General features: G+C 35.9%; 2 protein-coding genes across 2 annotated transcripts; one reads left to right on the top strand and one right to left on the bottom strand.

Moving 5' to 3' along the window:
* Positions 1 to 3,126: 3,126 nt before the first annotated feature.
* On the bottom strand, positions 3,127 to 11,824 carry LOC121760592 (protein FAR1-RELATED SEQUENCE 5-like). Its single transcript, XM_042156234.1, has 5 exons — positions 11,148 to 11,824; positions 8,682 to 9,200; positions 6,925 to 6,977; positions 6,184 to 6,531; positions 3,127 to 3,290 (listed from the first exon to the last, which is right to left on the bottom strand). The coding sequence occupies exons 1-5, from the start codon at positions 11,822 to 11,824 to the stop codon at positions 3,127 to 3,129; spliced, it is 1,761 nt and encodes a 586-aa protein (XP_042012168.1).
* Positions 11,825 to 12,481: 657 nt separating this feature from the next.
* Positions 12,482 to 13,540, top strand: LOC121760591 (protein FAR1-RELATED SEQUENCE 5-like). Its single transcript, XM_042156233.1, has one exon. It carries the CDS (start codon positions 12,482 to 12,484, stop codon positions 13,538 to 13,540), a length of 1,059 nt encoding a protein of 352 aa, XP_042012167.1.
* Positions 13,541 to 18,500: the final 4,960 nt, after the last annotated feature.

Raw genomic sequence — 18,500 nt, 5'->3', positions numbered from 1 at the left:
CAATATGTGAACTGCAATGTATACGAATAAGATGTGTCGTGGTTCGATGTTTGGCACACATTTGTTTTTCCCCTAAGGGTTTAATAAGTCTAGGGGATAGGGTGTAGTACTTACACATTAAGATGCGTCGTGTTTCGATGTTTGGTACACATTTGTTGTTTCTCCCAAGGGTTTAATAAGTCTAGGGGCTAGGGTATAGTACGTACACATTAATAACATCGTATAAACCGATATGTATAATGCACCGAATGGGAACTATTAATGCATATTATTGACTATATAATGCACAATAAGTGAATTGCAATGTATACGAATAAGATGTGCCGTGTTTCGATGTTTGGCACACGTTTGTTGTTTCCCCTAAGGGTTTAATTAGTCTAGGGGCTAGGGTATAGTACGTACACATTAAAATGTGCCGTGTTTCGATGTTTGGCACACATTTGTTGTTTCCCCCAAGGAATTAATAAGTCTAGGGGCTAGGGTATAGTACGTACACATTAATAACAACGTATAAACCGATATGTATAATTCACCGAATGGGAACTATTAATACATATCATTGACTATATAATGCACAATAAGTGAATTGCAATGTATACGAATAAGATGTGCCGTGTTTCGATGTTTGGAACACGTTTGTTGTTTCCCCTAAGGGTTTAATAAGTCTAGAGGCTAGGGTATAGTACGTACACATTAAGATGTGCCGTGTTTCGATGTTTGGCACACATTTGTTGTTTCCCCCAAGGGATTAATAAGTTTAGGGGCTAGGGTATAGTACGTACACATTAATAACAACGTATAAACCGATATGTATAATGCACCGAATGGGAACTATTAATGCATATCATTGACTATATAATGCACAATAAGTGAATTGCAATGTATACGAATAAGATGTGTCGTGTTTCGATGTTTGGCACACGTTTGTTGTTTCCCTGAAGGGTTTAATAAGTCTAGGGGCTAGGGTATAGTAAGTACACATTAAGATGTGCCGTGTTTTGATGTTTGGCACACGTTTCTTGTTTCCCCTAAGGGTTTAATAAGTGTAGGGGCTAGGGTATAGTACATACACATTAATAAAAACGTATAAACCGACACGAATAATGCACAGAATGGAAACGACTGATGCTTGTTATTGACTATATAATTCACAATATGTGAACTGCAATGTATACGAATAAGATGTGTCGTGTTTCGATGTTTGGCACACGTTTGTTGTTTCCCCTAAGGGTTTAATAAGCCTAGGTGCTAGGGTATAGTACGTACACATTAAGATGTGCCGTGTTTCGATATTTGGCACACGTTTCTTGTTTCCCCTAAGGGTTTAATAAGTGTAGGGGCTAGGGTATAGTACATACACATTAATAAAAACGTATAAACCGATACGAATAATGCACCGAATGATAACGACTAATGCTTGTTATTGACTATATAATGGACAATATGTGAACTGCAATGTATACGAATAAGATGTGTCATGGTTCGATGTTTGGCACACGTTTGTTGTTTCCCCTAAGGGTTTAATAAGTCTTGGGGCTAGGGTGTAGTATGTACACATCAAGATGTGCCGTGTTTCGATGTTTGGCACACATTTGTTGTTTCTCCCAAGGGTTTAATAAGTCTAGGGGCTAGGGTATAGTACGTACACATTAATAACATCGTATAAACCGATATGTATAATGCACCGAATGGGAACTATTAATGCATATTATTAACTATATAATGCACAATAAGTGAATTGCAATGTATACGAATAAGATGTGCCGTGTTTCGATGTTTGGCACACGTTTGTTGTTTCCCCTAAGGGTTTAATAAGTCTAGGGGCTAGGGTATAGGACGTACACATTAAGATGTGCCGTGTTTCGATGTTTGGCACACATTTGTTATTTCCCCCAAGGGATTAATGAGTCTAGGGGCTAGGGTATAGTACGTACACATTAATAACAACGTATAAACCGATATGTATAATGCACCGAATGGGAACTATTAATGCATACCATTGACTATATAATGCACAATAAGTGAATTGCAATGTATACGAATAAGATGTGCCGTGTTTCGATGTTTGGCACACGTTGTCTCCCCTAACGGTTTAATAAGCCTAGGGGCTAGGGTATAGTACGTACACATTAATATTAACGTTTAAAAATAGCACGTGTTTGAGTTATACATAATTAACGTATTACGTAATGTACATATTATAAATAGTAAAGTTATTCTTAGGTGCATTTAAGTGTCAGAAAATCACATGCCATGTATGCATTTGCTGATTCCTTTTTTTTTGTACAGTGTTGGTTGTACCTGAATGTTCTCCGGAGTTGTAGCCTCTTGGTGGTCGGAAATTCCAAACCTTGGAACTGTCCATTGCTTAAAGAGATGGGGATGGAGAAAGATACGCGGAAGGGTAAAAGGCCAACTTGACTTAGCTTCGATAAACAGAACAATAATGATTTTTTTGTGTATCTTAGTCGTATTGCTATTCGAATGGTTGTCATAATTATCCAAGTATCAACTTCTTGTTTCTTGCACTAGATCACCTTTTTTGTTCGTTATTGGATTCTATAACACAGAATTACTCTATAACTGTGAGGTTAACTCATTGAAGTACTCATCAGCCCGGTTGATAGTTTGTATTCCCTACAACACTGAAAATAATGATAATTTCTTGATAAATAATGTAACGTTTTAATAAAAAAATGCACATATCTGATGATCGCAGTGGTAGTTAACTACTTTAATCTCCTAATTACAAATGTACTTAAGAAACAATAACACACACGCATGATAATTTATATCAAACCAATTCACTCATATACACCATAATTCTAAAAATGCATAATATATTGCAAAGAATAACAATTTAATTACACATAATGCACAACTTAAAAAACGTAATGCACATTGTATATTGCTGAATAATGATAATTTCTCGATGAATAATGAAAGGTTTATTTGAAATAATGCACATGTCCATATCCCTTAGCTACATCCACTTTTGACAAACAATGTATCACATAACATAAATATGCAAAGTATTGGCTAATCTCCAAATTACGAAATTACCAAAAAAAGTAAACAACAGATCCGTTATCCCTTTTCTGTCGTGGATTCAACTGCTTCAAGCAGTTAATTAAACAACAGATCCGTTATCCCTTGTTGGTGTTTCGGCTCCCCCTGATTTCCAGACGTACTAGGGCCTATCTCGGCCAACCTATCCCTGATTGTTTTTTCCAGAGCAACGGGAATAACGTCATCGAGGGCATCGTCTATGTCGACTCTAAGCTGTTTCTCTGATATGGACCAAACAACATAACACATCAGAAAATTATCACTAAATCAAAAGACAACATGATATGAGCTTCATAAGGATTAATCCATATTTCAAAACAAATAATGCTTAAGTCATAACACATAATGCACATAAACTTGACCCATAATGCGTAAGACAAAGCACATAATGCACACAACATTAAATAATTATCAATTTAATCAAGTACACACTATCTCTAATGTAATTACAGATACAACTTACCTTTGATAATGCACAATGTACTTCACATAATATAAATATCATGATACATAATGCGATCTCTAAACCAAAAAATGCACATGTATTACACACTAAGTTTATTAAAACATATAAAGGATACCACTCAAAATGCACAATATATCTCATAATGCCTAATATACAAAATACATCTCATAATGCCTAATATACTCCAAATAATGACAATAACCTGCTACATAATGCACTGCCTAAACCAAATAATGCACATATGTAATCTTCACTGAGTTATTAACCAATATACAAAATACATCTCATAATGCCTAATATACTCCAAATAATGACAATAACCAGCTACATAATGCACTGCCTTAACCAAATAATGCACATATGTAATCTTCTCTTAGTTGATTAACCCATATACACAATAATGCATAATATACTGCACATAATGACAATTAGATACTACATAATGCACTGTCTAAACCAAATAATGCACATATGTAATCTTCACTGAGTTGATTAACCCATATACACAATATCAGAAAGAAAACCAATAAGATACACGAATCCAGGAGTTTACACCCAAAACATTGCCTATCCGTCAGATACAGAGAAACCCATGAACAATCAACTCCATATTTCTGATTTATCAAAGGCGCGACATAATTGAAGTTCCAATCTATGATTTTTCGTCTATAGAAAATCAGTACAAAAATTCCAGGAATCCCTTTTCAAACATACCTAGGTGATTGTTTGAATAGAACAGAAATCGTGTAGCCGGATTGGGTTCGATGTAGGGTGGGTGACTGCCGTCAAATTTGTGCAATGCTTCCGAATCTCCGAGTGGCGGTTGTAGCTAGGGTTTCTGCGAGTGGAGAATGTGGACCTTCCGAACCTAAAATTGCTTAATTATGACCTTCCGTGTTTTTGGTTGATTATTGACCATTAGATCATCTAATCCTAGGGCCAAGATTTGGGCTGTATTTCTGGATTTAAATGCATTTTTATTTTGATCATCTCCCTATATATATATATATATATATATATAAATAGGGTTTTCATCTACCAAAATAAGTCCCTAACTATAGAAATACAGACCATATATGGACCGTTAGATTTGGAGATTAATGGCGACGATCTGGAATGACTCCTCGTTTTTGTTGGGTCATAATAAGACGGATTTGTGTCATGTGAGGGGTAAATTAGGAATAAAAAAAATTAGGAACCGTCGTTCCGTTTTTTAATTGCGGGTTAATTGGGAGTCATTACTCCACACGCTAAACTCTTCCACTTTCCCTCAAATCTTCTTCTTCTTCCACAAAATCAAGAAAATCCCTACCTCCACACAAAGTGGCTACTCCACAAAATCAGCTACTCTACAAAAACCCTCATCCTAATTTTCGATTCTGAAATCGGCGAGGAGGTTGAACCAAAAGCCTACTTCAACAATGGTCGACACTTGAGCTTCTAGATTGGCGAGGCATGACGGAAAAGGTTAGTAAGATTTCGTACAGCGATTGACTTAAAATTGATAAAATCTGGCAAAATTTTCACTTCAATTGGTTGGATGTCACGTAGTGTATCAGAGAACGACGGTGATGAAGAAGATACTGCCGATCCCAAAAGCACCGAAAGGATGTTTAGATTACCACTATTTTAATGAAACGATGTTTAGAGCTTGTAATTCTCGTTTTTTAAACCATGTTTATATGTCGGCTGGATGTCATTGTTACTATATATTATCTCATCTATAAGATGAGATAAACTTCCATTACAATGACCTTGGAATGCTTTCCTCTTGTTTCTTGTAGACGATAGCCCATGTGATGAGCATTACTTGATACATTGGGTCATAGCAAATGAATATTTGTGTCATAGCATTGTTAGGTTAATTTGTGTCATTATATACCCACATTCGAGGCATGGAATATAACTACTGAGTACCAAAATGTCTCATACAATTTGATCGAAATGTTCGTATCAAACAAACTGAATATTAGTACGACCGAAGAATATTCTTATGTTTTGAACATATTAAAAAAACCAAATACAAGATTGTTCTCATGTTTTAAACATATTAAAAAAACCAAATATTAGTATGACAGAAGAATACACAAACAATAACCAAAAACATCATCTATGTTTTTGGGTCATACTAAACGAATATTTGAGTCATGGAAACATATGGGTAAATTAAGTCATAATAATCGAATATTCGAGACATGACATAAAACTACTGAGTACAAGAATACCGTTATAATGCCCAAAACATCATCTATTCTTTTGGGTCATACTAGATGAATATTTGGACCATGGAAACTTATGGGTAAATTGAGTCATAATAATCCAATATTCGAGTCATGACAAAAAACTACTGAGTACCAGAATGCCTAATACAAATCTGAACGAACTGAGTAATTTCAAATAACGTGACATTGCAAATAAAATGGACTCCAAAAAAACACTAAAATTGACGTTACTTCAAAAAACAGAATACATGGTATCAAACTTCAGAATTTCTTCTAGACACCGCTTTTCTTTCTCTTTGAATTTGTCCTAATTCCTTGAATCGTGGTGACCCCACTCCTGACATTTCTTGCATTGACACAAAGTTCTTAAGCTTTAAAGCCTTCTCCACTCTTGAGGGGAGTCCACTCTTGAGGGGAGTATACTACCAGATCCCTTCGTGCTGACGACTTCAGGTGGTTGAACATCTACTTCTTGGGGTGCGCCAGTCCCATAAAATTCCTCAATTAGTTTATTCTTCTGGGCTGTAGACGTTACTACGCCGTCGGCGAAAATCTTTTGTCTTGCTTCACGAACAATAGATGTCAGCTCATGAATTTGATCAATATCGACACATACAGCCTGGTACAAACCCAAAATCTCTCCCAACAAAATCGGTTGTGCCTTCTTCTTCTCATCAACATAAACATGCGTTACTACATCTTGGTATTGGACAACATGAACAACCTTAACTAGAGGAGATTTCAAACTCAATGGCGTTGTCCAATGTTGGGAAGCTACGACCAACAAATGGTTTAAGCTCTACAGGGCATTCTGGTGTATTTAAATCTGTAATAATTCTTAATTGGAACACTCCTAAAAACTAACGATGAAGTAAAGACAAGTTTCCATCTACTGGATTTAGAATGATAATATGTCATAATAAAGACAAATCGCGGCATACAACGCGTACAAACTATCTTCCATGAAAATGGGGCATACTAAATACAAATTGAAGCATAGCAGAAAAATCAATATGATAATATAGGTGAAAAGATTCATAAAACAGAAGACAGTGACAATCACAGATACAAAAATATGAATCGGAGCATAACAAACTAATGAAAATAAAAAACATAACCATAACCATAACCAGTATTCTCAAGAATGAAGTATGATTGATTATCTACGTGCGAAGTAGAATGTGTGTCGGATTCCATTTTTGGAGTTAGGATACGGAAATCTATACAAACCAAAAAACAATGAAGATTCATAAACTAGAATTGTAGGTTACGATTCTGACCGCCGGCTGAAATGAAAAATGATATGAGAAACGATGACAATATATGTGGGATCTGCCAACGACGATGGTATAGAATTGAAAATGGAACAGATTGATCTGGAACATGACAACGACGAAATTTGGAAACTAATTGCTCAAGAATAATAAATCTCCTTGGAATTAAGTTTAATGGAAGATGAATGGAAGATCGTGTGAAGAATATAGACGATATGAAGGAGTTGAAGTTATGGAATGTTGATTCATCACTCACGCAGATGATTTTTTAGTGAGAGGCAACATTAACAGCCTATTAGATGATATGACATAAGTAACCTTATAGGATTATTAGTGATTAAAATAATAATATTTCAGAAATTTATCTAGCCATTAGATATTCTAATTTTAAGATGATCTCACCTAATCAAATGGTTGACATTCGACCTTTATTTCTTGATTTAAAGGGATTCTTGTTTTGATCAAAATCCTATAGGGTTTTGATCTATGCAAAACTAGATTTAAATACAGAAACGCAGAACAATATCATACGTAGGGCACTTTTAGGTCATGCTAACAAACCATGACCTAAAATGATCTTAGCATGACATTAAACGCAAATATTATAATATGTCCTAAAATTGCTTAATTATTGACCATTAGATCATCTAATCCTAGGGCCAAGATTTGGGCTGCATTTCTGGATTTAAATGCATTTTTATTTTGATAATCTCCCTATATATATATATATATAGGATAGTGATCAAGATATAACTAATCTTAAGTGTATAACTAGAGAACAAATCTCAGCCACACATCTTAATGGAATAAATATTATTTATTTTAATTATAGAAAATATGCTGAGGGTATTTTAGGAAATTACAATATGAATTTAAACATGCGATCTTACGCGATCACATATTCACATTCATTCCAAATCTGCGATTCTTTCATTCCAAATCTGATTGAATTCGCGATTCATTCATTCATTCGCGATTGAATTCAATTCTGAATTCACGTTTGAATTCAATTCTGAATTCAATTCTGATTACAAATCTGATTACTTCATTCACGATTGAATTCAATTCCACGTGATTCAATTCCATGGATTCAATCATCAGATCGCATGAAGATTATTTTGATTCTGATTCATCATCTTCAGGCGAGGAATCTGAGAATTCTACAGGTAATCATTATTCCTACTATTTCTTAATTTTAATATACAATATTTTCGTGTATTGTGATTATGAAAACCGTAGTTTGTGTGGTTAGATTTATTATTGTTTCAGTGATGTTAAGTGATTATTAAAACCATATGGCCTTTGTATTATGTTTACATGGTTAAATTTATAGATGTTTTGCAAATAAGAGTGAAGTAAAATCAAAATAAGAGTGATGTATTTTCTGAACAAGAGTGAAGTGTTTTGTGAAACAGAGTGATGTGTATTTGTGAACAAAAGTGCAGTGTATTCTGAATAAGATTGATGTGGTTTGTGATAAAGAGTGAAGTGTTGTCTGAACAAGAGTGATGTTATTTGTGAACAAGAGTGAAGTATATTCTGAACAAGAGTGCTGTGTTTTTTTTACAGTGGTTACGTACCAAAATGCCCCGATGAATTGAAACCAAAAATTGGGCAAAGTTTCATGACACTTGATCGTGCTTTGAGTACCTTTTGAAGAAGCTATTCTGCGATTCGGATATAGAAGTTGTCTTTATCAACGAACTCATCGGAAAATCACGAAAAAAGGCTGGAACCCAAAATTTTCTGGTTGCAAACATTGATGAAAACCAGACATTATTGGCCAACCCATATCTTTCCATTATAGCATGCCAAGTTTCCTCAAATGCATCAGGCTCTATCAACTCTGACCATACACATGCATTCAACTCCTTCTTTAATTGTTCACTACCAAGCATGTTCTTTGGCAATTTGTCAGCAACTTTATTCATAACGTGCCGCATACACCACCGGTGTCTTGTATTGACAAGGACCTCCTCAACAGCAACTTTCATTCCTAAGTCTTGGTCCGTTACAATGAGTTTGGGAGCCACACCCATACACTTTACAAATTGGTTAAATAACCATGAAAATGAGTTGGCATTTTCCTTGGACAAAAGGCCAGCAGCAAATGTCACAGGGCGACCATGATTATCCTTGCCCGTAAAAGGAGCAAATATCATACAATACCTGAAATGAAAAACAATTCACTATAAGCATTGAAGTGGTAAAGTCTTTCGCTCGAACTCTAATGTCGAATGACTAGACTCAGGAGTAAGCAAGTGTGCACATATGAGAATTAATGCAAAGCTCGGTCCAGACACAACGCTCCTTAATTCCACTAGATCACTGGGTCCAGGAACTCAAGAGAACTACAGTGTTTTTGTCGTTGGACACACTCGACTCCCCTTCAAAAATAAATCCCTCAACCCGAATACTATGAATTAGTATAGGGAAGTGGGGTCGATCCCACAGAGATGGATTCGCAAAGTAGTGCTAAAAGACTATGGAAACAAACGGCTGCTGCCACACAAAGGGGTTGAGATTTTAACTATCACTAGATCTAGGCAAGAAATGTAAACGCTAGACCTAGGACACAGAAAACTTACTGGAATCAGACATCAAATCCGAAAGACACAATTACTCCCTAGACTAAGTAAACAATTGCCTAATCTAGCTAAACAGAAAGCAACTAACAGTGGGGACCATGTTTCCAGAAATAGCAAGTACGGTAAAAGCTGCAGACAACCACCCCATACAATTTCCTAACCAACTCAGACGCGTAAATGCAGAAAACAGAGCATACTCCTGGATTCGAACAGAATATAGAAATTTGGACGCCGGAAACTTGCTACGAATCGGAAATACACCAGATCTACGTAAACTAGGCGAAATGAAATGAAAACACGTAAGCTCGGCATAAAATTAAACACTCCTGCTCAGAATCACGTCGGACGCTTAATCCACTCCGGATCCAAGCAATCCAAACTCAACAATCAACAAAATCAACTCCATAACTCCGATTCTAACAGATCTGCTCCGATCATCGCCAAATTCAAACAATCACGAACAATTCCACAACAATAACCAGACAAAACCCCGATTCATTCACAAACCAGCTCCATTCTCCCAGATTCAACCATTAACCTGCAATAATCCAGAAATCAACCAACTCCAACAATCCAACTCCAGAATTCAAGTAAACACAATCAAACAACAGTAACCATCACGATCGACGTAAACGGAAACGAAACTTGCATAAAAGTAAGAAATATCCAGAAACAAAGAGGTCCGAGCTTCGAACAGCAAAGCTCGGTGAATTCAGCAGAAACGAAAGCGGAAAATAAATTGTTTCTTCGCCCTAAAGAAGGACGGTGTTACAACCAAATCGAAAATGTATGAAAGCTAGAGGTTAACCCCCTAGTGTGCCCTGAATTTCCCACCGAAAGAACCCAAGAGTGTGAAGAGAATGGACTAAGCTACAGGCTGTTAGCAAGGTCTCCCCCGAGAAGATCCCTCCAGCTTGCATACTTCTTCCTTTTATAGATGCGGACATAGCCTTCTAGAGTCTTCGTAGAAATCCCTATTCTACCCTTCAACTCCGAGGCTTCCTCCGTCAAGCAATTTCCTTCATAATGTCCACTTTTTCGCCAGTTTCCTAGGACCATGCAAGCGTCCTTTTCTTTTCCTGGATCTTGCGAAAACCTTCACACACCTGGCTTAAATCGTGCGTTAGACCCAGTAATTTCACGAAATAAAACCCCTAGACCCATGCATGAAATTAGCCTTATCAAGCATGCAGAAAAAGTACATCACTCTTGTTCAGAAACAACTTCACTCTTGTTCACAAAACACATCACTCTTGTTCAGAGAATACTTCACTCTTGTTCACAAAACACATCACTCTGATTCTGATTTTACTGTAATGAACAATAAACTTCACTGAACAATTAACTCTACATTAATGAATGTATACCTGTAATGAAAAACAATTCACTATAAGCATGCAGAAAAATACATCACTCTTGTTCAGAAACCACTTCACTCTTGTTCAGAAAACACATCACTCTTGTTCAGAAAATACTTCACTCTTGTTCACAAAACAATTTAACAAAATAGTAATTAGTGTGCACATACCTATTGGTTGAGTATGTCGTATCAAACGACACAATATCACCATACAAATGGTAGTTTCTTCTGGCAGTAGGATCACACCAAAACAATCGTGTCAGCCTATCCTTTGAGTTGACCTCAAACTCATATGTAAATGCACTACACAGCTCTTTCTTCCTTCGCATCTCATTCAATAACATCTGTGCATCAGCTCCTTCCACGTATGCTCTAAGGTCACGTCTATAGTTGCGCACTCCTAAAAGTGTACACCCTACATAATCTAATCCACCAAGCACTTCTTTAAGTAAGCTAAAACTTAAAGTTGGACCAATGTTTGCATTAGCACAATCGAGGATGAATTTCTGATGGACTAAATCCAAATTGCGGTTCAAATTCATAAAACGCTTATGGCGTCCCTCGACCATCTCGTGATTATGTTCTTCAACGAAACTTTGTATAACATAACCAACACCCATAATATACTTCCAAGACACTTTAGCATTGCAATAGCACTTAATAGAAGAACGCTTGCGTTTCAACTCAGATTGTTCACTCTTTCTTTGTTGCGTACCTTCTCGGCTACACACCACGTAAATCCAAGTAGTGACTTCTTTTTCCTTTTTCGATCCCTTTTTACGGGTGTCAAATCCAACATATCGAGCATAATTGTTGTAGAAGTCCAAAGCACGATCAAGTGTCATGAAACTTTGCCCAATTTTTGGTTTCAATTCATCGGGGCATTTTGGTACGTAAACCACTGTAAAAAAAACACAGCACTCTTGTTCAGAATATACTTCACTCTTGTTCACAAATAACATCACTCTTGTTCAGACAACACTTCACTCTTTGTCACAAACCACATCAATCTTATTCAGAATACACTGCACTTTTGTTCACAAATACACATCACTCTGTTTCACAAAACACTTCATTCTTGTTTTTCACAAAACACATCACTCTGCATGCTTATAGTGAATTGTTTTTCATTTCAGGTATTGTATGATATTTGCTCCTTTTACGGGCAAGGATAATCATGGTCGCCCTGTGACATTTGCTGCTGGCCTTTTGTCCAAGGAAAATGCCAACTTCTTTTCATGGTTATTTAACCAATTTGTAAAGTGTATGGGTGTGGCTCCCAAACTCATTGTAACGGACCAAGACTTAGGAATGAAAGTTGCTGTTGAGGAGGTCCTTGTCAATACAAGACACCGGTGGTGTATGCGGCACGTTATGAATAAAGTTGCTGACAAATTGCCAAAGAACATGCTTGGTAGTGAACAATTAAAGAAGGAGCTGAATGCATGTGTATGGTCAGAGTTGATAGAGCCTGATGCCTTTGAGGAACTTGGCATACTATAATGGAAAGATATGGGCTGGCCAATAATGTCTGGTTTTCATCAATGTTTGCATCCAGAAAATTTTGGGTTCCAGCCTTTTTCCGTGATTTTCCGATGAGTTCGTTGATAAAGACAACTTCTATATCCGAATCGCAGAATAGCTTCTTCAAAAGGTACTCAAAGTCTCGGGCTAATCTTATGCAATTTTATATGAACTTTAATCATGCTCTGGAGACTCAAATAAGTAATAGTGCAAAGCTTGAATACTATGATTCAACAAAAGTGCCTATTTTGCGAACAGGATTGGAAATCGAGAAACATGCATCGACGATATATAGTGGTAGTGCTTTTAATGAAATTCAAGAAGAGATAGTATATGCATGTTTCTCTTTGTCTTGTGCAACTCTAGGAGTGTCTACCAGTAGAGATATTGAAGTATATGACATAAAGGACAAGGATTCAAACTCATGGACAGTGACTTACTCCATTGGTGATGACACATATTTGTGTGGATGCAAAAAATTTGAAAGACTTGGTCTATTGTGCAGCCATATATTTTGTGTGTTGAAATATAATTTTGTTAAGCTGATACCCGAGAAGTTGTGTGGAGGAAGATGGTTGAAGTCACAGTTTGTGAAGTCAATACACGGAGGTTTTTGTGATGATCAAGAAATACACCTTGCTGTGGACAAGAAGAAGATTGCATATAAAAACTTGTATGCATTATTCATTGAAACAGCACAAAGCATTGAAGGGAACATTGATAAAATCAATGCATTCGCTGCAATTATTGAAGAAGGTAAGAAGCAGCTTCTTGGAGAAGGTGTTGTTTTGTCTTCCACACAGAAGAGCGCAATGATTGAGAACTTCTATGACTCACATGTTCCGACCAATATTGAAGTTCATCCTCCTGATGTTGTTAGTACAAAGGGAAGTGGAAGTAGGCATAAATCGAAGAGGGAGTCAGCACTGAAGTTAGCAATTAAACCAGACCGAAAGTGTGGAAACTGTCATGAGATTGGACACCATGATTCTAGGAACTGCAAAAAGGTTCATGAGAAGACAAACCAGAGGCAATGAGGATTTGAATAGTAATAGTTCACTTTGTAGCATTTTTTAAGCACTAATGATTCATTTTGTTTCACTTTTGATTGAATTTTATCTCAATGCAAACTTATTTTTTGTGTTAAGCTCAGTGGTGGCAGTAAGTGTTCAGAATACACTTCACTCTTGTTCAGAACACACATCACTATTGTTCACAAAACACTTCACTATTGTTCACAAAACACATCATTCTTGTTCAGAAAACGTATCACTCTTGTTCACAAATCACTTCACTCTTGTTCACAAAATACATCACTATTATTCTGATTTCACTTCACTGTTATTTGCAAAACAACTATAAATTTAACCATGTAAACATAATACAAATAGATACAACACAACAGTGAATTAAATAGCAATGCAAACTTGTTTTTTGTGTTAAGCTCAGTGGCAGTAAGTGTTCAGAATACACTTCACTCTTGTTCAGAACACACATCACTATTGTTCACAAAACACTTCACTCATGTTCACAAAACATATCACTATTGTTCACAAAACACATCATTCTTGTTCAGAAAACGTATCACTCTTGTTCACAAATCACTTCACTCTTGTTCACAAAATACATCACTATTATTCTGATTTCACTTCACTATTATTTGCAAAACAACTATAAATTTAACCATGTAAACATAATACAAATAGATACAACACAACAGTGAATTAAATAGTAAACAAGATATTAATATACAAAAAGTACTTGCTATTGAATTTAAATGAAGTTGTCTACAATAGTAGTTCATGATCGCTTGAAGTTTACAACCATTTTTTCCACATCTATTATATTTGTTTTCCCATATTCTTCAAAATGATTCGATACTAGTGACAAGTTTTTCAATGCCTCATGGTTCTTTTCAGACAATAATAGTGCACTGCAATACTTTGCTCTAAGCCTTTGGAGTATTCCCTTGCTTCTTGCAGTTAATCCACACTTCCAATCTTGTTCACGCTCGCCATGATAACATTCCAAATGCCGCATCAAAAAAACTCCACAATCTTCTGCATTTGATGTTGTTCTCCAAGGCATTTTGAGCCTTACTATGCTCACATCGTGTATTGATTTGCTTAGGTTGTGATACCCCATTTTTGTCAAATAATGACAAAAATACAATCTCTACAATATATCATTATGAATATCAGAAGTAGTTTACTATAAAGAGTACTATACTTCACTGTAATCACAAAAATACTTCACTATATATCGTGTATACTTACCACATTTGCAGGTATGCTACCATATTTGATTGTTATGTCCTCATCGTCAGCATTCTTCGAATTGTCAATCCGCACTATACTTCTAGTACTAAATCTGAAGCATATGACATAGTAATGTTCTGCAACACATATTGGAAAGAAGACCTACATAGATAATAATAATAATAATTTCAGAATAAAAACAATTAGTGAACATAACAAAGAATCAATTGTGTTCAGTATTTACCAAATCTACATTGCTCCGTTTGAAATGTGGAATTTGTTCAACCTCAGTTTGTAAATTGTCACAGAATCTATCAATTAGAGTCATGAGGTCGACCCCATCAGACCGGTGAACAACTGTAAACAGCTGAAAGATGAGACAAGTCAAATCAGAATGTGACTGAAGTGTTTGGTAAATAATAGTGATGTGTTCTGTGAATAGGAGTGAAGTGTTTTCTGAACAAGAGTGATGTGTTTTCTGAACAAGAGTGAAGTGAAATCAGAATATAGTGCATATATACTTATTAAGTTTAAATATCATATAGAAATTTATATTTTTCTTACGGTTGGGTATGTTGTGAAAAAGAGGCGCCTTGATGAAGATAGAGCCCTGAATTCTTCCATATTATTCAAATAAGAAGCCCATGCGTTGATCACACCCACTTCTATTAGCGTATGTGGCAATAGTGAACAAAATTCCCTTTTTGTTACCATTATGACATTATCATCATACACTATCATGTCCATGTTCAAATATGTGTGTGTGTTAGCACATTTTTTGTATATTTTTCTTCTGAATCTGAACTATAATATAAATCTTACTCATTTGATTCATATGTTGTCATAATCCACAAAAAGACTTTTGATTCCTTCAAGTTAAACTTGGTTTTGGCCTGAACCACCCTTTCATGGAATGGAGATTTCAATGCAGCTGATATTCTCTTCTCAGCTTTTGACCGTATCTCCATTTGTTCAATCCTAGCAGTTGCCTGTCAGGGCAAGAATGATATGAAAACTTCACTGTATAAGACCTATATTTCACTTGATGTTTGTTAAAAGTGTTGGTGAATATATGAGATATATCATTGTTTAACACTTACCACGTCTGGATTGTAAACTACTATTTCGGTAGAAGGATTTTTGCCAGATACATTCAACTCTGATTGAACACAATCATCATCAGCATATATCTCCATGCATGCTTCTATTGCAGATGCAATTTGGGCATCCACAATGTCGTCCTATTTTCATAATAAGAAATGAAAACACATCACTATTATTATGATTTCAGTTCACTCTTGTTCACAAAAACACATCACTATTATTCTGATTTCAGTTCACTCTTGTTCAAATAACACATCACTCTTGTTCAGAAAACACTTCACTCTTGTTCACAAAACACTTCACTCTTGTTCAGAAAACACTTCACTATACACATGCAACACAGAAACCATGAAACACTCGAAGCAATTTGGGCATCCACAATGTCGTCCTATTTTCATAATAAGAAATGAAAACACATCACTATTATTATGATTTCAGTTCACTCTTGTTCACAAAAACACATCACTATTATTCTGATTTCAGTTCACTCTTGTTCAAATAACACATCACTCTTGTTCAGAAAACACTTCACTCTTGTTCACAAAACACTTCACTCTTGTTCAGAAAACACTTCACTATACACATGCAACACAGAAACCATGAAACACTCGAAGCAATTTTTTATACCTTCATCTGTGTGCTTTGTGATGTTGCTTTAGCTACATCTTCATAAAATTCATTTGTCTCCTGCAAATAGTGAAATGTGATATAACATAAGAATAAAAACTCAAAAAGTAAATAAATATTATGCATTAGTACAGAACATAATACAAATGTACAGACCAGAATCATATTGTTTAAAATATCCATGTTTTCTGTTACAAATCTTCAACTTAATGGTTTCTTTCCCAAATTAATATCAGGCAAAATTGATGTGCCTTCATTCACTAATTTGCATTTTTCATCATGGGCTTCCATCATTTTTTCCATAAGCAGAATCCATTCTGAATCATCTTCTTGATCCTCTTCCATAGCTTGTGTCATGTTTTCAATTGGCTTAGACACAGCTTGGTCCCCTTGATCAACATCCACACCAACCATCTTTAGTGTATTTATAGCTGCAATTTTGAAGCAGTTGGTTTCATTGGTATTTGCTGGAGCATCCTTTATATACCTCATCATTTTAGTAATAGCATCTGCAGCCTCCCTAATTGAACTTTTAATTTCATCAGATGAAGGAACTTGATCACTTGAAGGGGGGGCTTCATCAGTTGCAGGGGGGCTTCATCAGTTGAAGGGACAGAGGTAGTGACAGTTATTGAATCCTTGTTGGCATATAAAGATTCAATGGAGACAGGATCAATGATACTTTCTATGCTTCCTCTTCCAATGGTGCCTCCATTATCGAATTCCATATGTCCTCTCTCCTTAAGAATGGATTCTGTCCAGTTCCGGACAGTTGGGAATCTTCTAACCACGAGTCTTGTTATGTAGACAACCCTATCTACATAGCATGCCTGCAAAAATAGATCAATAATAAAATGCATTACAAGGACTTCACTCTTAGTATGATTTTACTTCACTCTTATTCACAGAATACATCACTCTTATTCTGTTTTTACTTCACTATAAAGGAGTGGTTAAAATAGAAAACTCACCAATAGAAAAGTGATTGGTCCAGTGAATGGGGTGGATTTGTTCTTGCGTTTCCAGCTATCATGTGCTGTGATTAGCGTATCCAACACATAGCTGCACCAATTGTACTGCCTCACGTTTGACATGTTGCCAATATCATCCAAGATACGGCCAAGACAATTTTCGTTGGCAGTTGGTGAGATCAGAACATTGTCCAACAGAATAAGAAATATTTTCTTAAACCACTCACCACCTTCTGGATCACTATCAAGCTGCTCTTGCAAATCAGCTGGGGTTATTGCTTTGCTATTCTTAGCCTCTACCAATGTCTTCATCACATCATTCATCACATGCTTCCTTTGACTTATAATCATCAACTCTCCTCTTGGTAGTCCCAAAGTAGCATACACATCCTCCTCAGTGATGTGTAATGGTTGATCATCAACAAGTTTTATTCTGGAGCAGTTGTCATGATTAAAATTTTTAAGTAGTGAAAATGCCATGTCAGCAGGAAAACATCGTATCTTCAAATGCACAAGCTGTCCAAAACCCATGTCTTCCAGAGCAGCTAGTTGTTTGGAATTCATTTTCTCAATGGCATCCACCAGAACTTTCACCCCTATCTTAATGACCAATTTAGGTCTTCTGATTTTACAAGTAATAGATATGTCACTCTTTGCTTTAGCCTGTTTCTTTCTGGCAGGCATTTCTGGTTTGTCGATGCATTGTGACCTCCCACGCTTTGAGGCTGAATACATACAAGATTTTTGATCAAATTCATGAATACACACTTAATATAGCTCAAAATTATACATTAATAACTATGCCCAATACATAAATAATTACATAACTCACTCTCTGGTTTCTGCATATCATTTTTCTTTTTTGACCTTATTTCGGCAGAAGTTGTTGTTCGAAGAACATCCTGTTGATTTATTGTGCTTATTTCAGTTGTACGTGCAGCACTTTGTTGCAGTCTATCTTCACGCATCTTAGACCTTTTTTCGGCTGCAGCAACTTCATGGATATGAGGAAAAAAATCAATATAGCAAAAAATCAG

This window comes from Salvia splendens, chromosome 13 (genome assembly GCF_004379255.2).
Source record: "Salvia splendens isolate huo1 chromosome 13, SspV2, whole genome shotgun sequence".
Lineage (NCBI taxonomy): Eukaryota > Viridiplantae > Streptophyta > Magnoliopsida > Lamiales > Lamiaceae > Salvia > Salvia splendens.
Note: the sequence above shows the minus strand (reverse complement) of the source record. Positions and strands in the feature narration are given on the sequence as shown.